General features: G+C 35.8%; 1 protein-coding gene across 8 annotated transcripts in view; it reads right to left on the reverse strand.

The window, feature by feature from the left end:
* Positions 1 to 23,720, reverse strand: part of SUGCT (succinyl-CoA:glutarate-CoA transferase) — a 326,659-nt gene that overhangs the window by 254,854 nt on the left and 48,085 nt on the right. For 7 of the 8 annotated variants that reach the window (XM_040549158.1, XM_040549155.1, XM_040549159.1 and 4 more), the window contains one exon: positions 10,833 to 10,928. The exons of the other annotated variant lie outside the window; for it this stretch is intronic. In XM_040549158.1, coding sequence (XP_040405092.1) covers positions 10,833 to 10,928 — 96 coding nt within the window. The remainder of the gene's footprint in view (positions 1 to 10,832; positions 10,929 to 23,720) is intronic. 8 annotated transcript variants of the gene reach the window in all.

A 23,720-nucleotide genomic window follows, 5' to 3' on the forward strand; every position in this document is an offset into this window, starting at 1 on the left:
AAAAATTACAAGAGGTGGAAAAAATACAGGGGGTGGAAACGTGAATACGGGTTGGGGAAAATGTGAAGAGCTGGCCTCACACAAACCAGCAAACAGTACCCTATAGAAGAGCACAAATTACCTATATAGAAATACTTTTTATAGACATCAAGGCAATCAACTTCTGCAGTACACTACTAACAACAGAGTAAAAATGTTTTTCCTAATCTAGGACATCTATGCTGAAAACGAAATTATTTCTTTTCTTCCTCATAGTGGGCACAGAGGACCCACTTATGGGCTTAACAAGACCATAAAACATATTCCAGAACTTCCAATGTAGAGAAATTGGGACAGACATCTATCAAAAGTAACTTAGAGCTAATAGAACAAAGGTGGAGGTGACAGCTAGATAACCAGTTGAAATCTCCTTTGGGCCACAGGTATAGGATTGCTTTCTCTAGATTAATTTACATGACCAGGGTAAACTTCAGTCAGCAAATACTGTTTTTAAGTGATTGTCAGGAAGTACAGTTTTGTCAAAGCAGATAACTAGAAGAAGGTGTCTCTCACCTTCACCCTTACTACTCTCAATATAAGTGAATTAAAGTCCTGTAGCTAAAATCCCGCTTCTCTTAAAAAGCAAATGTATCAAAACTATTCTGATATTAATAAGGGTTTAATAATAGACAAAGCCTCAGGTTACATTTTCTCACTTCTTAGCATCAAGGTTTATTAGTGAGGGTATTGATTAAAAATAATACCTGTTTTAGCATCATGCAGCATTATATTTGAATGTAGCATAGGGCACAAGAAACAACATTAAAAAGCACTGTAATTTAAAGCTCATTTTCATAAGTAGATTTAGCACTTAATACTTCAGTGCTTTTTTGCAAGACAGCAGGACTTAGACTTCTCAAACGTATATACTGCTTTGGAAAACAGAACAGAAGCTACAAAGTCATTCGGCTCTTTCAAAAAAATGCTGCCCTTCCAATTAAATTCTCAGAAGCTGCCTGCACACTGGAGGATCACAGCTACTACTGCACTGGAGCTAAACTTATCATAGCAGTAATGCAATATTTTTAGAAGAAAAAACAGCACACACCAAATTTATTAGTATACATCAGTCCTAGGGAATTAACTTAATGACCAAATTTGCATGATATGTCAAGCTCGTTGTGAAAAGAAAGGGCCATCCTACAAAGTAGCAATAAAGTTCTACACTAAATCTTTACTCAGTAGCATTTAGTACCAAAACTATCTAGAAATGCCAAACAAGCTTCTTGAACACCAGTGACTCACAGACTGCCCCACTCTGTGAACATACTCACAGGATATCTGTCGTAAGATCTCCCATCAAAAAACATGAGAATATGATTTATACAGCAACTCCACCAGTTAAACCAGCTCTGGATGGTCGTGTTTCAGTTTCACGATGACAATACACAGACCTCTTACAGATGCATTAAATGTGAGCAGAAATGTAATTCTCATGATGAGAGAAGGAAGAATGTAGCAATGAGATGTGGGGAACAGGAATTTTTCTAGGGAAGTTGATGCTATGCGAGCTTAAGTGTTTTACATTCTTGAGGACAATATGCAAAAGAGTGAAACAGTTCCTAACACAGTTATGTTTCTGATGGCAGATAGTTCTCTTGGCTGAACAGTGGTAAAGGTTCTTAATCAGGTCTAGCAGTACTGCAAACCTTCCAATTGCTGAAAGAGAAGCATCACTCCATTAAAAGCAAGTTCATAAGCAAGTGTTAATCCCCACGCAATGTAGCATTTATCATTTTTCATGCAAGTGCTCAATCCAAGAGGATTATCACTTCCCCATCCTGCCCTCTGGCTGACTACACAGGGCAGAGAAATTCTTCATTCCATACAGGAGGGGAAAGGGAGGTTGGAGGAAGCTGTGATGTCAGGCTTCCAGTTTTGCTGTAGCTACCCCAATGTGAAAGTGGGAAAGAGCACAGGCCAATCTTGCAGCAGTTTCTCTTCAATGAGAGTATAAATAATAGATTCCCAAAAGCTGTCTAACAATTAGTGACACATGCCATACTAGAAAGATGGAGAAGAGGAGGCTCAAGCACACCTTGCTAATGAATTCGCACCTGTATAGATCCCACCAGTCTGCCTGCAGGACTGATCAGATGTACCTCTGATTTGTCCACTCACACATGTAAGCTTACTTTCATGTAAGCTTGCTTGAAGTGGCTCTATTTTAAACGTCTTAGATATTAATAAAGTGACACTAATCAAGAGCTGTAGCTACAGTTTTATAGCTAAGATCCCTAAATATATAAATCCATTTGTGCAAGTTATGAAATTCCAGATGTTTTTCCTAATTAGATATGCATACTTCTAATGAACTGCCCTTTGAGGTGTAAACAGCTTCGAAAGGAATAAATTTCAAGTGGAATTATATTAGTTACAAGGTAATTTTTGTTTCCTTAGGGACATAACATCCTTACTTTTATGATCATATGGCTCCTTGCAGAACAGTTACAGACTATATACAGCTCATCTGGGTGCTCTTATATAAGAGATTAATTCATGCAACAATGCAATGGTATGTAAAAACACATAAAGTCCTAGACCAATAGGTATGTCAAACCCATGACAGAGACAAGCAGATGATTTGTACCATGCCACACTTATACATAAAATCAGTAGCACTGCCTATACAGAAGCAGCTAATAATGCTGATAATTTGCATCTACCGTCCTAAATAGATCCCTAGAAATAAATGCTGCAACAAAAACTAGATTACATGAGTGACATCTAGTGGACATACCCTTTCTTAACAATCAATATTTTCCAACCAAAACTGTCACATTTCACATAATAAAAGCACACACCTGAGTATCAATTAAATAATGGTAAGAATGTTCCTGATTTTTTTTATTTGTTCATTATTCTGTCTTCATAAAGTTAATATCATCATGTAGACATGTCTTAATCTCTCCTGTGTCTTAAGGTTGAATATTATTCACAATAAATTACCAGCTCCTCGAATTCTTAAGGAAATACAATCTCAAAAAGTTTCTAGGATTGTGGACACCTTACCCAAGTCCTCACTTCTGTCACAAAAAGTAACTCCTTCATGTTTCATTCACCAATACTGGTCAGAAAGAGCTAATTTGTCCTGCTTGTACAATACCTTGTACAACATATCATGACGTGTTTTTTTGTTGTTGTTTGTTGTTTTTAAAAGCTTCTATCTGTGATAGCAACACAAATAGCCATTTATGTATTCAGGATGATTATGTCAGGAGTCACTGGGTGATGACGCTGCACATGGGTTTCTGAGATCTCTTTCAGACTGTTTAAACATGTTTATACAAACTCCTGCAATGTGTTGTTATACAATGATTGTGAAAAGTACTTTCAGGAGAACAAAAGTGAAGTTTATTCTTCTGCTCTGGATCTAACAAGCAGATTGAAGGAAAGCAGTGATCCAGTTGCAGCTGATATCTCCTCTACAAGCCCACTGATCATACTTTTATCCCTTTCCAGCCAGCAATAATGTGAAAAGAGGTCTTCTGATCAGGGCTCTGCTATGCTTCCCTTTCTAAAGATTACAATTTGACATGGATATACCTACCTGCAATGTTCAGTAATCCTGCAATACATTTGTAGGCTAACCATGCTGCTGTAATACAAACTAGATCCCTCACACATCAATGGAGGAAACAAGGAACAGAACAAAGAGGAGACAAATATGTACGCTAAATGACTCTGAACGCCAGCGCACCCATGTTTTGATCCCAGATGACTTCTCATGAAACCACGGGCAAGTGACAGACTAAAGATCTTAATATACACCCAGTTTAAATGACTAAATATGAGTTCAAGATACAGAAATGTTCTGTGACAAACGTTCTGACAAAAAATAGCCTTGCAAAACAGTCCTGTGACATTTCCCTGGAGGAGATGAAAAATGAGACAGTATTAACTATCAGCTATCATTCCTAAACAATAACAATGATTATCCAAAGCTATTTTGCAAATTCAGAATATTGGATACTCATTAAAAATACCTTGCAGGCATTCCTTAAACCAGAAAGATACAGGATGATTTTCTTCAGAAAAAAAAAAAAAAAAAAAGAAAGTTTCAGGTTTTAAATTAAAAATGTATTTCATTTCCATCTGAAAAGTATCTGTGTACAGGTAAGAAGCTGTCTATAATAATTAGATACAAGCTCAGCTTCATTAAAGTGCTATGTCTGTGACAGGATGGGATATATATGAATGAAGTTATAACACCACCTCACATCTCACATCATACACCAAGCACATGTCTAAAACTGCCCAAGGCAAACCTACTGATTTCCTTTCCAGACAGCAGCTTTGCCCAAGAGAGAGGCTTGACAACTCATTGAAGGACTATCACCAGGAAGGTTACAATATAATGTCATCAGTTTTGAATAACTGGAATTCATTCCCCATAAATGGGAACTTTTCTACACTGCATTCCACAAATGATTCTTATACCTTTGAATTGACTAAAATAACAAGGAAACAGAATCCCTACTTAAGTGCTTTCCACCAAGCAAAGGGCCAACTGTGGTCCCCTATCATCACAATAAAACCAAAACATTTGTGTAGTAAGTAGTTTAAAAGAAAAAAAAATGCCAAATACACTTTTTGTTTTCTTGTTTTACAGGATCCAGGATGACACAGGCCTTTCTGGCTTTCTCTGTATCTTGTAAGATAAAGATAGAAAGGAAATGGCTGTTTAAAAAAAAAAATGTAGGTATGTAGTTCAAGGAGATACAGTAGGTCACCAAAGTATCCGGGAGACCGGCTATTCATCATATAGAATCACAGAATCATTTAGTTTGGAAAAGACCTCTAAGATCATCTAGTCCAACCTTTAACCTAGCATTGACAAGTTAATCACCTAAACCATGCTACTAAGTTCTACATCTACAAATTTCTTGAAGACCTCCAGGGACAGTGACACAACCACTTCCCTGGGCAGCCTATTCCAATGTCACACAATTCCTTCAGTAAAGAAATTTTTCCTAATATCCAACCTAAACCTCCCCTGGTGCAACTTGAGGTCATTTCCCCTTGTCTTTTCACTTGGTGCTTGGGAAAAGAGCCCAATCACCTCGCTACAACCTTCTTTAAGGTAATTGTAAAGTACAATAAGGTTTCCCTTCAGCCTTCTTTTGCCAAGCTAAATTATCCCAGCTCCCTCAGCTGTTCCTCATAAGACTTATTCTGTAGACCCTTCACCAGCCTCGGTGCCCTTCTCTGGACATGAATGGAGATAGGTATCTTGAGGACAGACAAACTGTTCTTTGGAATCTGAAACCATACAGTGGAGAGAACTAACTTTGCTGCTTGAGAGCACAAAGTTTGTATTCAGTCTATCTGTGAATACATTTAATTTTCATATCACATGGGCAATGCTTTCAGCAGTGATAGTTCATTACTCAGAACAACAGCGTAGGACAACAGGCTCCCAGGGCAGTTTGAAAAGTCCATATAAAAATTATGTTGATGAGGTTCAGACAGTAAGAAGGGTCATCTTGCATTTCTCCTAGATTGAGCAAACAAGAAAGATCTTCTTCCATTAAATAAGTTCTACACTGATTTTACAAAGAGAATTTTACACATAAAACAAAACTCCAAAAATAATCCAAGTTCCATTCTTTGTTGATTTTGATTCCAAGACACATTAACTGCAGAAGTATCCCAATAAAACCAAATCAAGATAGGAAAAAAATGACCACATACCTACATTCTTGTGTGGAATAAGCAGCATGAAATTTCTGAATGACTGACATATTTTTTTTTACTGAAAAAAAAATATTTTTTTTTACATCTTAATTTTTTTTACACTGCAAAAAGTAGATAATCATGATAAGTTCTGTGAGATTCTCCAGAGCCAAGTTAGGAAAATTGGTACACATATGCACCAATGAAAAGCACCTCTGCCAGATCAGTTGGGCAAGAATGAAGGAAATTTTATGCCTAGCACAACAAAGGGCTGATTCTTAGAGAATCTCAGTGATGCTCTAATACAAAAAAACATTAATGTTGGGTGTAATTCGTTATGACAGTGCACAGGCACAGTAAAGATAATTGATTAAAATAATTTATTTCCTGTCTTGTGATTTCACTTTCTGTGCAGAATGGTCGTGCCCTTTGCATATTCTGAAAATATGATGCATATTTGAGAAGTCCTTGTTAGTATTAGGAATAAACTTGGAACAGCAGTAATGTATTCATGGGAGACAATTTTGGGAGGCAGGGTGGAGAAGGAGGTAAGTGGCTGGAGAAGAGAGATTTGTAAGAGCTTGGTCTCTCAGTTTTCAGACTGACTTTTACCATTATGACGTGAAAGCAAACAGCCCTGTACCTTTAGCTAAAAGTTTGCATCTGAAACTACTGCCTAGTTATCCAGGTTGCTGACGGAAAGGTGATAAGCTGCCACAGGAAACAACATGTAAACATGCAGGTTATGAAATACTCAGGAGAATTTGTCTGTTCCCAGTGGTCCAACTGTAAGATAAAAAGTGAGTGTCTAGATCTCAGGCATGGTACAGGTAAGATAGCTACAGTGGTGAAACCATGAGAATGAGGAAAGACCTTATCACCCCAAATGAAAGACAGTAACATGACTTTACTTCTCTGCACGATTATGTAAACCGGATGCTTTTAAGCTCTTGATTTCCTCTGGATAATCATGGAACAGCTGTAGCTAAACAACCCGTCTCATTATAGAAACTTGTTTAAAAAAAAAAAATGTACTAATTACATTTAAGATACAGACCAGAACTCAAGGTTTGTGTTTTAACATCTGAAACTAAGCAAATTGGGATCTGGTTACAAGCAAGATATTGTTCCTGTATGATCACAGGAGTGGCCTATTCCAAGTACACCTCTCTGACTGAAAAGAGATGTGCTCAAAGTAGACAGTTTCTCATGAAGGGTTCAGCACTCTAAAATTTACTTCTGACTTCTGTTGACAAGAATCCAGATTTGTTCACCTTTGTGGCACATTACAAAGTTCACCTCCATTGCAAACCTTGGCAAACTATTATATACTGACAGCTTTACAGGTGCAATGAAAGAAATCATGCACTGAAAAGAAGTTGAAATTCTTCCTTGTCAGAGAAGGTGATGAGCAAACAGAACTGAAAACTCAGACATTTCAGATGGTTGTGCCACAAAGGGAGCACACTATCAGAAAATGAGAAAAAACTTATAAGGGTATGAAAGTCCTTGTGCAGCAAACTTTACATCACTTTTGTTAAGGGCTTGTTACTTGGACTAGAAATAGGTTTTCAAAGGGGCTACATATCTTGGTAGTTTGGGGAAAGAAAATCTAGCTGAAAACTTAGCCATTTAAAGCCATTTGCAAATAAGATATTCTGGCCAAAATTATGAAATTGAAGCTCAATGAAAAAAAATTACAATAGTTTTCAGTATATAGTGCTGACTGCATTAAACAGAGCACTAGAACACTTACCACAACAATTAAAAGCAAAATAAAGTACTAATTATGTACATATTTAAAATGCTTTCGACTTGTAATTTTTATTAATTTTTGATCAGTCTCTGATCAGACTTCTTTCACAAAAAAAGATCACAGAATCATAGAATGATTTGGGTTGGAAGGGACCTTAAAGATCATCCAGTTCCAACCCCCCTGCCATGGGCAGGGACACCTCCCACTAGACCAAGTTGCTCAAAGCCCCATCCAGCCTGGCCTTAAACACTTCCAGGGATGGGGCATCTACAGCTACTCTGGGCAACCTGTTCCAGCACCTCACCACCCTCACAGTGAAGAATTTCTTCCTAATATCTAATCTAAATCTCCTCTCTTTTAGTTTTAAACCATTATCCTTTTTCCTATCACTTCACTACACCCCCCTTCCCATCTTTCCTGTAGGTCTTCTTTAGGTGCTTGAAGGCCATTCTAAGGCCTCCCTGGGGCCTTCTCTTCTCCAGGCTGAACAATCCCAACTTCCTCAGCCTGTCTTCACAGGAGAGGTGCTCCAGCCCTCTGAACATCCTTGTGGCCCTCCTCTGGACTTGTTCCAACAGGTCCTTGTCCTTCTTATTTCGGGGGCCCCAGAGCTGAACACAATGCTGCAGGTAGGGTCTCACAAGAGCAGAGCAGAGGGGAAGAAATCATCTCCTTTGACCTGCTGGTCATGCTTCTTTTGTTGTAGACATCATAGATCATATAGATTTTGTCATTTTAATGTCTATAAAAGGATCTCCCATGATTACTCTCTATCACTTTAAAGTTCCACCAAGGTGGAAGCTCAAAATACAGCAAGGGGCCTTAAGAAGAAAAGAACAACAGTTTGCTACCACATGCTTGTTCTATGTTATACCTAAGTTCAATTTTAGGAAATGTAATTTTTATTTTTTCAACAAATTATATAATTTTGCACAAAATACCTTGAAACAAATATTTTTCATTAAAAAAATAGCATTATGATAGTCACATACTATTTTATTAAGTGAAAGTGTATATTTAGTAACTGTAATGGGGTGAAACTCAGGTTTCGGAGTTCTATTCTAAACTATATTGCACATGAACTATGGAAACAGCTATAAAAGCAATACAATTGCAATAATGCAAGCTAATTCAAATTTCTAAAGAGCTTTGAACTCTCATTATAGCTTATGCTAGTAAAGTGAGAAAAACTAGCAAACAAATACACTTTATGGTTGCTGTCAAAATCATAACCACGTTAGCTGACAGAAAGTTAACAGATGAGCCACAAAAACACACACAAAGCTCCACTCACTATGAACCCATCCTAATCACTGGTTTATGAACAAGAAAATTGAGATTAAGACGGTTTATAATATTGAGGTAACATTTATAATACCTACTGCAGAAACAGCCTACAGAAACAGAGAAACCATAGTTTAGATAGGATTATTACAAAAAAAAAAAGTTATTTACGTATTGATTAATGTTGATTAAAACAAAAAAAAATCTCAACTAATTTTGTGTATCTGGAGAGCTGTCTATGAAAAAAAGAAACAAAGGATACCAATGTGTATGCTTTTCTTTTCATTTTGACTGTGGAAAAACAAAAGCAAAAAGGTGCTAAAAGAATGCAAGTTTCATTTATTCATCCAAATGCAGTAGGGTGAAGATAAAATGTTTTGTTTTGTCAGATTTTTGGTTTTGCTTATAGAAACTAAAGACACTTCAGATCTGTTTTGTACTTTCAACATACCAAAGTTCAAAAAGGGTTGCACCAAAAGGTCGCATTACAGAAACACAGCCAAATGCAACTACTTGTGTAGCAGATGCCTGGTTAGGCTGGGTCACGTTGCACTACAGAGCTCTACACAGTGTTGGTCCTACAGAATATGGCCATACTGCACCACTGACTAGAGCAGCTCTGGCTGTGCTTCTCTACACCTGAGATGAGAATACTGCAGAACCAAACTCATTTCACTTGCAGAAACAGCTGCAACATTTCCCCATCAGTCTCAGAGACAATTTGCAATCTATTCTAGCTAGTCCAGAAATTGATGGTTGACTATGCAAAAGCATGTATTTAAATAAAATAAAATAAAAATTAACAAAAAAAGAAAAAAAAGAAGTGTCCTAGATCAAATATACAAAGCTTTTACAAAAACAATTGATGTTTGTTGTAGACCTGAGGAGATCTGCTGTACTTTTAGCCAGGGACAATGTTCTGTGTAATATACATATATGTATATTATAATATACGTATATATATGCATGTAATACACATATAATAATAATATACATATATATATATGTCTTCCATTTGGAAGATTTTTGCTTCAGAGTTTCTACAGCCACAAGTAGAAAATCCTTTAATAAAAGGATGATCACCACCACCTCCAGCACTGGGAAGTAAATATACATTGAGTTCCTCTTATTCTCTAACAAGGGAGACTGTAAAGCAACTGAGTGGTGTTCAGATGCTAGTTGTCCCAGACAAATGCTGGGAACTGTCACTATCAGGATTGAAAGGACTCCATCCAGAAATGAAAAAATCCAGACTCTTCCTAGCTAGATGCAAACACAAGTACTTGATAAGAAGTGCCAAAAATGAAACAAAGAATATATTAAATACATGACCAAATCTCCTTAAGTTAATATGACCTCCATCAAGATAACAAAATGATCAGCTAGAAAAGAACAAAATTGTCTTTGTTTACTTGAAGAGTTTCCCATACACTAGCCAGAAGCTAAAGCCTGCAGTGAATTTTTTTCCTGTGCTTGTTTATATGGTGAAGGTCATGTTATTTTAAGGAATTTCAACCCTTCATTAGATGTAGCAGGCTATGAATTCCATTGGAGAGATCTGAGGTCTGGTTAATTCCTCTTCTAACCTGTTGTCTCACTGAGCACCAGTGATTCGCAGCAAACTCAATGGACAATGGCAAATAAATAAGAACTCGCAGACTTTCATGGATACTTAGCCTGTTCTTGTAGACTCACAAGGTAAAAACAGTAAGATTCAGAGGCAAAAGATTTCAGTTTGTGGCTGGTATGGAAGTCAGGTAACCCTTAAAGTGAAAGAAAAAAAAAACAAGCTTTCTCTGTCAAGTAAAAAATGATCTAGTCATTGTGCTAGCTTTAAAGTCATCCAATTTCAGTGAACACCTTTGATCTATGTCAGTGTTCTGTTACTAATCTACTGCTGATGAAGAAATATGCAAAATGCAAAAACTACAATGAACAACAGAACCTTGTCCTACCTAGACACAGATACATTACAGAATACAGCAGGTCATGGGAAAAGTAGTCAGTCAGTTCTCAGTCTTATAATACACAAAATCATGAATTCTAAAAGTAGAATAAACCAATGCTTTTGGCTTACCTGATATGGAACAATACTCCCATGTGCTGTACCCCAGCGTTTTCCTTCAATTTTGCAATTAAGATAATTAGCTGCTACATGAGTAAGACATGCAACCTATAAATGGAAAAAAGTAAAGTATTCAGGAAAGCTCAAACTTCATTGACATCTTTGTGAATTCTGTATATTTGTATGTGGTTTATATACATAAGGTAAAATATTTTATATCACAAAAACATTTTTTATATATTATATATTATGTATAACCTGAATTTTTAATATTAAACAAGTACATGTATCATGGAAATGGTTGGGTAAGTACAATTCAAATAGTAAAAAAATGAGTGTCCTATAACACCAGTAGTGCTGGACAAATCTAGCATTAAACTACCTTAAGAGATAAGGCAGTATTACCCTAAGCATTTTGCAGAATGGTCAACAAAATAAAAGAAAATATCAGTGTCTTGTCCAGATTCTGAAAGGAAAGGAAGCACCATGGATTTGTGAGCTAGAACTCACATTTCCTGATCCATGGTCACAAGACTTTCTCAGTCAGAAGATTAAGTTTCTGTTCTCTCCTATTCTCATTCTACATGTCCAAGCTACAGAAAGTATTTCAGAAGTCTTCAGCTCCCTGCAGTATTATATTATATGTTCTGCAGTATTAAGAGGTAGGCCTCAATAAATCATCTGCCATTAGAAGATAAGGAGAGATTAATCAGGTATTTAATTTGACAGAAAAAAAAAAGAAAAAAAGATTAATTTTCTGAAAAATATGGCATGCTAAATTTAGTAACCATAATTTCAGGGGTAAATATATATATTTTTAAGCACAAATGCATCTTAGGAAAAAAGTGAAAATTTATGATGCAGTAATGCATGAAAAACAGTGGGTCTGTTATAATCAGTGACAGATTTTTCATTATTTCTCTGGTAAAACAGTGGGTGACTATGTATCTAAAGCCAAGTAACGCATTAAAGCATTGCAATTAGTAATTCAAGTTCTCATTAATTCATCAGACAATGCATTTGTTTCACACTGTTAACTAGTTGTGACAGTAAGTGCAACTGTTCGCTTAAATAGTAGGCCTTGTGACAATATTTTTTTTTCCAAAAACATGATTTTCTTCAAATATCTCCTCTAGATGGAAGAAATTTCTTACAATGATCAAAGTGTTTGCAATGTTCTGTAACTATTAATCAGGCTAATCTACATCTAAATATGTAGTAATTAATTCAGAGTCCACCAGTAATACGTGAATTATATAAGAATTTCTAGAAAAAAAAGTTTTCTGTTCATTTCTTCATATACCCTGAAAAGGCAACAATAGTGCATCGCTTTCACATTTAAAGCAAGTATTTAGCAGAAAACCTAAGAAAATATACAGCAATTGAGAATTTAACTGTTGCTGAAAAACTACATCCATATGCTAACTACAAATACAACACCATATTCCTGAAAACTGCTGGAAAACATTTTGGAGTTGGGTTTTAGTTGCAGCTTATTATATCCCAGTGTCACTTCATTCAGCTAAAATGTTAAACAATGTCTAGTGTGTCCCTCAGTAGGAGATCCACTGGAAAATCTCAGCAATTAAGGAAATGGATCTGCAAAATATATAGAAAGGACTTTTCCTTCTGGTTTGCAACTTTCCTCAATAGCACAGAATGAAACACACTATATTACAGAGTTTGATGAGTCACAAAAGTGTATTATTTATTAATTACAGATATCCTAGTCTTATCATTCCTGTCATTTTTCAATTTGGGGTCACACCACTAGTGAGGTTTTTCTAAAATAGCAAACGGCTATGCAATGATGATGAAATTCTTACCATATAAATTGCTAGATATTGTTCCGTATTGTTTGTGTGTAGCACTGTACTGTAGCTGCTGTATTACAAGTTTCACTGACGGGTGAGAAGCATCCACTACAATGGGCTTGGACTTTTAAAGACATAAGAACATCCTATGCAACATGTATTTGTATTTAGCTTTTCACACTTCAGCAAGGAAATGCTAGGCTAATCTTAACTGTAAGAAGTATGAAGTGAATTAAAACCCAGTGGAACAGAAATGCTACCATATTGATATTGAATACAATCAAGCCAAGATGTCATTCCATTTATTTATTTATTTTTCTGTAGTCTATGCTGTAGAAATAGATTTTTCACAAGAAAACTGCTATCTTTAAGTATAAAAATATTTTTAACAGTATTCCATATTGCTTGAGATGAATATAATTCTTTTAATGGCAGAAAACTACTTGTACACATTTCTCCAAAGCACCTGTACCTTGTACAATGGGAAAAAAGATTTGGAAAAAGGATTTAAAACATAACACTTGCTAAATACTGGAATTGCACCACTAAAGCTTGTTCAAAGGCTTGTTTCAGTAGCAATAGGCAGCAACATACTGATCTTTTGCTTTCATGCCTGTGTATCCTGCTCAAGTTGTTTTACTTATAATTTTTTTTCAGTAAGTCATGAAGGAAAAAGACTTTCAGTTCCTTTCGAATTATGAGTTGTGTACCTTGTTTATAGTCATATCAGCCAGCCAAAAGGAAGTATTATTTTTATTATCATCATTATTATACAAATAAACTTCTATTGAGCACATCAAATTATGTATTTTAGCGTTTTGTGTTTTATGCATAACTATACTCAGTTGAGTAAACTTTGTGGCATTTGCTCCTTAGTAATAACCGTCTAATGAATTCAGCAGACTTAGAAGACTTGCTTCTATTCCTACTGTTCCATGGAATTGTTACAGGCAGTCCCAGGACTTTTCCCTTTCCCTTGCTTTCCCATCTCAGTTAATTCTCCTTGGTCTCCCCAGGGCTTTACCTCTCACTGAGAAGGCACCACAAAATCTTTACACTATGTCCTTAAAAAAGAAAATAGAATTTATTTACCTATACCCTGTCACTGTTAATCAAACTGCTGAATTATAAGCATTAAAACGCATCCCTAATGAACATTTCTACAGATATTAAAACCCCCAGAAAAAGTGTTATTAACAAAATAAGCATTTATTCAAATTCCTCGGTACTACAAGACTCAGTGAAGACTTCATTGCTAGAGATATTTCCTGCACTAAGAGTATCTTCAGTACAACCAATCTCTCAAAATGAAGACTGGGTACATTTGTATTACATTCTCACTTAAGTATTTTTAAACCTTTATTTAAAACTGCTTTCATGAAACCTTTATAGACCCATTTATTTTCTCTTTTAACTAATAAGAGATTCATAAAAGTAACCTTTGGATTTGTAACATTAAAGCAGATGTAATACAACAATACAGACACCTCTGTATTCATTTGCTTTCAGAGACAGATTATGTACCGTAAATATGCATTATCAAGTATCTACGGATAAGCATTTCTCTATTTCACATCAATAAAGGGAACACACACCTTAAAATTCCTTTCTGATATTACTGTTGGTGGCCAAATCACGCTTTTGTTACATACTTACCTAAACCAGAACAAAAACAGACCTACATTAAAGTCTGAAAAGTTATGCTCATCTTATGACAGAAACAGACAGATGGGAAACAAGATATTAAAAGCCACAAGGTGAGCAGACAAAGAAAAGAGAATTTCAAAAGATTTTTTTCAACACAGCACATCAAACAATGTATTACAATGACTTCACTGAGTCAGTCCATCATTTATTTATGTGCAAGCTCAACAAGTGTACATGAACAACAAAAGATGACAGGTAACTGGAAAAAAAAGAGAAAAGTAACATTTTAATTAGATTCTTTACTTTTTTCCTTCTCCAATTTTGTGTTCATTTTACTGCTATGTATCTTAACAAGGCTTTAACTCTTACCGAGTTGATTTATATTTTTCTTCATTCTCTATTTATTTTTCCTTAGAAAAGGCATGTAGGCCTCTAGGAACTTCAACAGACAGGTGTTTTACAGCAGCATAGACAACTTATTTCACAATACTCTAGGGAACTAGTAACCAAAATATTAATTTATAGGTGTGTAGGAAAAAATCATCCTAAAAAAAAAATTCAGTGACTTATATTATGCAAAGGCCAACAACCTTCCACAGGGGCTCAGGGCCACAACATTCCCAAGAGCCGTCAATGAACATTGCCTTTTATCCAGGCAGATAAGGGACTCCCTTCTAGCCTGGAGTTTAGAGCTCAGCAGAAGCTTAAAAACAGCACAAGTGCGCCATACATTCATAAACCAGGCAGACATCCCCACTCACAAGTACACAAAACCACTGCCCAAAAAAGAGCAAGATTTTACAAATTCATCAGTGATATCCCTACATCCATGTAAGGCAGCAGGTCTGACCTTCTTCTGAATATTAATTCATAACTGTTGTCCCATAATCCTCCTCCCCTTCAAGAGCCCATAGCACTATGGCTGCTTTCAACCTGTGTTTTGCAGAGCAGCAAATTCCGTGAATGACTTTGAAGAGATCTGCAAAAGCAACCTCAAAAATCAAGACCATGATCACATAGGCCAAGGCTTACTGTTAAAGAATCTCCACCCTCTTCAGAAAATCTTTGTGGTTATGTTAGGAGCACCATGCTCTGGCTGAGAAGATTTTACTTCCCAGTGACACTGATTTCTTTTAATGTGAACCTCCATGATGTGATCAGGAGTTCTCTCTTCACAAATTAATACTCCTGGCATTGAAGCACCAGCACATGGTATAATCCCAGACACAAATACAATTGCCTAAAGTAGAAATCAAATTCTTATTGACAAATAGCTACAAATTTAGAACAGACCTCATAGTAGGTCCTGTTTTAGAGCCCTCCAACCAGACACTTAAGCAGGTATCCACGTCTGTACCAGTAATCACATGCAGCTTTTAAGACTCACTGATTAAAGATATCCACTTGACAGAATAGTCCTTTGTCAGATGACAGCACACAGCAAATCAGTCACAGAAATGTGTTAGGACATGCTTAATAAACTACTAAAAATAAAAAATAACAATAAAAAATACTGCAAGGAGATAAACAAAGACAAAGGATTTGAAGACCCTATGTAAGGCATGAATTCTCAGAGGGGAAGGAAACTAAAAAAAAGGCAAAACAGACTTAAGTTTCAGTCTGCAGTGGTGTAAATAGTGCAAAAATGATGCCTGAAAACTACACTTGTTTAGTTTAAAAAAAAAAAAAGTTTAGGCTATATAGAGACACTAAAGCATCTTCACAAAAAAAGAGGCATTTCCATTGCAGAGAACTGCTAACTGAGTTCAGTAAAATTCAACATCAACAAATCTAATCTATGATTTTTTTTTTAATTAGCTATTTAGAGCTTAAAGAGGACCAGGATGAAATTTCTGTGCTTCTGACAGCTTTAGCATCCAGTGGAGAGATCATCTCTTCATTAAGATTCAATTAATATTGACAACAGTAAAGACTTGATGCAACTAACAGATGTAGCACTTGAAATTTCAAAAACAAGTATTGTTCAGCACACAGTTTCAAGAGTAAGTAAATGCCAAATGGACTCCTGTCTCCTTACTCGCCACTTCAAGAAAAATGACTTACAAGAAGAATTTTAGATGAAGTATCAGAAATAAAAATCTTGACCATAAAATCTATTAGACAGTACTGGCATGAAAAAATAATAATAAAAATTCTTGTACATGAGTTGAAGAAACCAACATATTTTTTGAAGGAAGAATCAGTTGCGTTTTCTTAATGGAAACAACATATTAATAAGCTTTTTCTGAAAGGGTAAATAAACATACTACTTCACTTAAAGATGAATTTAAAAACAAACAAACAAACAACAACAACAAAAACATACAAGAATTCCAAAGTTCAGAAATAGTTACTCTATACACTCTGCAAGATTGTGCTACACATATTACTACCTGAAAGTTGTGGGGAGCTGGGGGTTGGCCTCTTCTCACAGATAACTAATGATAGGACCGGAGGGAATGGCCTCAAGTTGTGCAGGGGAGGTTCAGGTGGAAATTAGGAGACACTTCTCTCAGAAAGAGTGGTCAGGCATTGGAACAGGTTGCTAAGGGAGGTGGTGGAGTCACCATCCCTGGGGTTGTTTAAGGAAAGGTTGGACCTGGTGCTTAGGGACATGGTTTAGTGGGTGACATTGGTGGTAGGGGGGATGGTTGGACTAGATGATCTTGAAGGTCTTTTCCAACCTTAATATTCTATGATTCTATGATAAACAACCCTCAATCATATACTACCTTCTCAAACTGTCAGCTCATGTATATATTAGGTATTTATTTACTTTTAACTTCTCAGGGAATACACAGTCCAAATGCTCCACTGAATCTCCTAGAGAGTCTCTATTGGCCTTTATGAATACCATATGTTGTGCACATTGCACCTTCTGCCATCCTGGGTTCCTTTCAAAAGACTTCCTTGAAACTAGGGTGAATCATCTACCAAATTTAAAGTTTCCTCTCCAAAGAAAGAAGGCACTGAGTTTCTCAGGAGAATGAATAAAAAAAAAAAAAGTGCCCATCAACGTATTTTCCCATAACTTGTTCCTGGAAACAGATGAATCACTTTAAGAGTAACTTTGAAAACAAATCATCTTTTGGCAATTCCATGACATGGAAAATTCGGCCAAAACAGTTAAAACTTCAGTGAAGTTACAAGCAACTAAAACCAGACTCTGATAACAGACAATATCGGACACCTTAACAATGACACTTCTACAATCATTTCCTCAGCTCTCCATCTTCTGTGAAGAAAGAATATATATGCATATGTTACCCTCTACATTTTTACACAGCTTTACCAAGCCCATCAAAAATGTAACTTCTTAAAAGTTTCTTCTGCTACATTTTATATAGATTTTTAAATATTCTAATATATTTTCTTATAATATTCCTTAATTGTAGCCTTAACCACTAGGAACCTATGCCTTTATTAAAGGCATAAATAAAGTTGAATTACAAGTTAAAATATTTAGGTTTTCATTCTGTTGGTGCCTGGCTGTATTTCATTGATTGTTTAGAAAATAGCATGGATCAAATTCTTAAAGTGGCTTCTATTCATTCAAAGAACTGTAAGCATACTTGCAAAACACAGAATAACATGCACTTAAAAGAAGTAGCTAAATTTGATAATTGAGAATAAAAAAAAGCAAAATGTGCAAATAAACCCAGACAAACAGACTTTGTCATATAAAAGTTAATTACCTATGAGAACAGGCATCAAATAACTATAGTAGTTTTTCTTACTGTTTGTTACAGGGTAGTATCTAGAGGCTCCAGTTTGGATGCCACATACACTTTGTGAAGGATTCTGTTGTTTTATTGAATCAGTAAGAAGGATACTTTCCATGTAAAGCTGCCAACACTCAAAATAAGTTGTACTAAGGCATTTCTCACTTCTTGATCTTAGATTAGAAACAGTGCCATTTACAATGGAAGTATGCGGTAGACCTAACCATTTACAGCACTCATCTTTTGTCTCCATATTTATCAGCATTAAACACTTACACACACACACACAAAATAAATAAATAAAATAAAATAAAATAATAAAAGAGTTGCCTGTCCCTGAGAAAGCTATTATCTGCTCTGTCGATTATTGTCTCTCCACAAAACAATGCTAATTTTAACAGCTTGAGATGTTGAAGCCAGTCCATAACTTACTCTCCTTTAATATGAAATAGCCATTTTTTGTAGGAAAACAGATTATATAGATTAAGGAGAGAACATACATGAGAATTTCTACACAGAAGGCAGTTATGTCCAGAAGACTGCTTGCTTTGAATGAAGAACATCATTGTCTTTGTATAGATATGGAAGATAAACTCCATCAAAAAGCAAAACATTGCTTAATTTTAACAGAAGGTTTCAAGAAAACCAACGAAATAATTTTGTGGGGGAAAAAAACTTTGCTTTCAACTGCTCTTGCATAGACCGCAGTAACAATATCCTCCTGCACACAAAGCACACAGAAATAGAGGGAGATGGGTAGCAGAAAAAGTCATGTATTGTATTACCTCAGCAGAATGACACTGGCATTAAATGTAACACTAAAAGATGTTTGGATGCTGCCCATTAAGTACTTCTGTGCTAATGCACTACAGGGATGACACAAGAAACAGACACATGCAATTGAATGAAATATTAGAAATAGCACATATTTCAATTCATGAGATTGATGTTGCAGAGGCACAGAAATATAATGAACACCCTCCATTTGTTTGTCCACCTTGCTTTTTTAAGCACTGTAATGCTGTCTGCACCAAAAACAGGGTTCATCTATGGAGCTGTTAAGCCACATACAACTCAAAAAGAAACATGGTCCAAAGTCCTATTAGATTTAGAAAAAAATGAGGTTAGAATTACCAATGTGTCTGGAGTCAAAATATGGCATTTCTGCATGACATTTTGAACAGTGACAAGTTTGTACATGCTTCTCTGAAAAAGGACATTTTTCCTTAACAGGTTTAGAAAATTATTTAATTACTACCAAAAAGAAAGAAAGAAAAAAAAAAGAAAGAGAGATTATAGAGTAAGCTTGAATGAAGTTACAAAATAATTTCACATAATTTTCATCACAGAAATCTAGTACTACAAATATTCATTCCAAAGAAGGCAAAGTATTTTTACCAATAGCTGAACTCAGCCTTTTAGGTAGAATTTTTCAATTTTATTTTATTTTTTTTAAGTTCTAAACCAGAGTCTGGGCACTTTTTTATATAGCTTTCACTATAACATAATATGAAAATAATGAATCATAACCTCTGGCCTAAGCACGTCACTACACTGAAGGGTTTGCAATTTAATTGAAGAGCTGGAAACAATACCGTACAGAATAATACAAAGAGAAATACAGTCATGGCAGCCAAACTCCATTAGACCAAAAAGTCATTAGTCCAAATTTGTTCCAGCATCATCCTTTACTTCACCTTTAAAATAAAACAGTCAGTCAGAGCTATCTGAGATGGTCACATTAAGCACTGCTCAAACCTTAGTTACCATTCCTTCAGCATAACCAAAGACCGTAGAATCATAGAATGGTTTGAGTTGGAAGGGACCTTAAAGACTATCCAGTTCCAACCTGCCTGCCATGGGCAGGGACACCTTCCACTAGACCAGGTTGCCCAAAGCCCCATCCAACCTGGCCTTGAACACTTATTCTGCTACTGTTTGCTTATATCATTGCCATTTCTTTTGAACTACTCAGGTTATTCCTTTTCTCCTAATACTTAGCATGATCCCAAAATATGATCTGTTGGTAATAAACTACAATAAACATCTTGATTCCATTTCCAAAATTGCACTCATATTCAAAGGTCATCTAAATAATAAATTCATTAAAAGAAATATCTTCCTTTGTCTTCAAACTCTCCCCCTTTCCCACTCCAGATAACTGGCTTTTTCTGTGTATTGAGTGGGCATATTTTTTCCTATCTCCTTTTTTTGTCTTTCTCTAATTGATGACAGAGGTAGCTCCAGAGAGGAAAATGAAGCTGCAACACATTCAGGCTTAGTTTCATTAGCACAAGAAACAATAGTAGTAAAGACAAAAAGGCACAGACTTCACTGTCAAGTAGCAAATGAAGAAGAAATTTTCCTTGCAATCTGGCTAAGTACTCTGTTTACAGCGAAAAGAAAGCCACTAAATCCAAGATGCAATTGGAGTATGATCTACCAACGACTAACTAATCATTAGAAATCACAACACACATTCCACAGAGGCCAATATTAAATTGAGTTACTGTCATGTTAGTGTGGTCTTCTGGTCTACTTCAATAAAATTCTGGCCACTTAAAACCCTGAGGGATAACTTCTGTTCTCAGTTATACTGAGGTCCTCAATTGAAATTTTGAAGAATAGAGTCTGAGGCACTGTATATATGTAAAGAAACACTTGTTTTAATTTAGATTTTATTATCTTTCCATATCAGAGCTGTGTCATGAAAAAGACAACACATCTCCATACAGTGCATACACACTTTTATAACATGACAGAATATATTTTGCAAAGAGGATGTTTTATAAGCTTGTAAAAAAACTCTTTATTCAAACCATAGACAAAATAAGGCAACCATGCAAGAGTCCTGCTAGCTGGCTTCTGAAATCACCAGAAACAATGGCCTCTGGAAAAGCACATTTACATTCTGTATTCAGTGAACTCATAACTTATCAAGCAGAGAAGCAACAAGATAACCTGAATAGCACCCGAGTCCCAAGATTGGTATTTCTCACACAACTTACCGCCGAGGGATCCCATTATGCCATATATGCCCTATGGGTAGCATGCAATCACTACAAGTTTCACCTATATTTAATAATTTGTAAAAGACATATCATGAAAGCTCTAAATAGAGAGCACTCGAAGTACCTTAAACAGCTATGCCTTCAACACATACTTTTTGGGAAAAAGGGATTCAAATACAAAAACTAACAGTTTCTAAACCTCACCGTTTTCTCAATAAACTAAATGCCACACTAAAGCATAGAGATAGGATCTAAAAAATAATTTATGCCAAATTCCTAGGTTTTTATAGGGTCACTTTAAAATTTGGAGAAGATGAAGAGTTTCCTATGACAAATACAAATCAAAACATAATAATAAGAAGCAGAGAAATGTCTGATGAACAATCATTTAATACAAACAATATTAATTGCATTATCCTGTCTGTGGAATCTGGAAAAAAATTACACTCCAAAACTGTAGAAATGTTAAATGTAAAATACTTCTTGCAGATTTTCAATCCAAGAGAAACCAACTTATTACAGTATTTGTTGGAGCCTGGTTGTAATTAAATACAGGAAGGATATTAAAACTTCCAAGAGATTTTTTTTTTTAAGCCACAACAGAAGAAAAGGCACAATTGCATAATTGGAACCAAATCCAAAACCCACTTCCTTCTTATTTACTAGCATCATCTAAAGGACACTATTTAGATGCTGACGCTGAAGGGTCTGGAGCTGAGAACTGTAAATCATCTGATTTCAAAAATTTCAAAGGAGTTGTATGACATGGGTTAAAAGTTTATAGATGATAGATATAGAAAGTTTGTGCTCATTGCAAGACCACATTCTAGTGGTCACTGTATCTCTCTTGTCGGTAAAATCCTAGAATTCTGTTTTGCTGTGGGGAAAGAAATCTTCTTTGATAGTAATAAACTGCTATATTGGGCAAAAACGCTTGATACAAAGACTTTGAAAGGAAGATATGTTTTAAGATATTCTATAAATAACATTTTCAGAGAACATGATTTCACCTATCAGATACTTGTTCTACATAGACCAGTCTAATATTAAACAGACTTGCCAGTCAGAAGGAGATTTCTTTAAAAAACTTCTTTGAGGGATGAATTCAGTTCTGTGATCTCTGTCATTAGCATATTTTTGCAAGTAATAACATCAAAAGCATCCCCCTATACAAAAAAAAGCCTCTTGCATTTCTATAAGGCATGCAGAAAAGTAATAGCACAGATACAGATGGGGATGTACATGCTAGGTTTCTTGCTATAAAATAAACCAATTGTTTTTCAGGAATTTCCTAGCATTTATGTGATTTAATGCCTGGGTTTTTCTTTTGTTGTTGTTTGTTTTCATAGAATCACAGAATGGTTTGGGTTGTAAAGGACCTTAAAAATCATATAATTCCAACCCCCCTGCCATGGGCAGGGACACCTTCCACTAGACCAGGTTGCCCAAAGCCCCATCCAGCCTGGCCTTGAACTCTTCCAGGATCGGCATCCACATCTTCTCTGGACAGTCTCCTCCAGTGCCTCACCACCCTTGTAGTGAAGAATTTGTTCCTTATATCTAATCTAAACCTACACCTACCCTCTTTTAGTTTAAAGCCCTTTGTCCTATCACAACATTCCTTGATACAGAGTTCATCCATATCCTTCCTCTAAGATCCCCTTAAGCACTGGACGGCCACAACACTGCTCACTGAAGATACTAGAGAGAGAGAGGGAGAGAGGGAGATTATATAAAAGATACCATTTACCTTTATATTTATGGTCTTGTTTCAGAATTCCCAGTTCAGGTGAAGGGGTGTACAAAAGGTATAAGCACATCAGATCAGTGCATGAAATGCTGTCAGAAGCCAAAAGTTTCGTATAGGTCCCTGCTGTCATAACACTTAATAAGAAGACATTTCAGCAGTACTTTTGTTTAACACACAGAAAAAAAAAAAAGGATTTTTTTTCCTCATTAAAAAATAACTACACTTCATTGAAACCCACACTGAAGGAAAAGTTATCGTGATGCATTTATTTGACATCTAGATCCACAATCAACAACAACCAGAATTTAAAGTCTACAACTTCAGGTTCCTTACTGTTTTGACAGCATCCATAAGAAATCTCAAAGACATATTCTCTTTAAACATTAATCACAGAAGGAGCTAGCTTTAGATATCTCAGCTTGCTAAAAACATAATCACTCTAAAAGCATGGATCTTTCAAGAACCTGATTGTACCATAGTAATTGTCTAACTTCCCTGTAAAACATTACCACAAGAAGTACTGAGAGCAATTTTTTTTCAACACTATTTAAATTTTGTTCTTTTCTTGTCTTTGATGACATTGACCTTTGAAAACAGTTTTGGAAAAAGGAAAGGAAGAAAGGAAGGAAGGAAGGAAGGAAGAAGAGAGAGAGAGAAAGAGAAAGAAAGAAAGAGAGAAAGAGAGAAGAGAGAAAGAGAGAAAGAGAAAGAGAGAGAGGGAAAGAGAGAGAGAGAGAGAGAGAAAGAGAAAAAGAGAGAGAAGGAGAGAGAAAGAGAGAGAGAAAGAGAGAGAGAGAGAGAAAGAGAGAGAAGAAAGAGAGGAGAAGAGAGAGAAAGAGAGAGAGAGAAAGAGAGAGAGAGAAAAGAAAGAGAAAGAGAGAGAGAGAGAGAGAGAGAGAGAAGAGAGAGAGAAGAGAAAGAGAGAGAAAAGAGAGAAAGAGAGAGAAAGAGAGAAA

Source organism: Cygnus olor, chromosome 2 (assembly GCF_009769625.2).
Source record: "Cygnus olor isolate bCygOlo1 chromosome 2, bCygOlo1.pri.v2, whole genome shotgun sequence".
NCBI lineage: Eukaryota > Metazoa > Chordata > Aves > Anseriformes > Anatidae > Cygnus > Cygnus olor.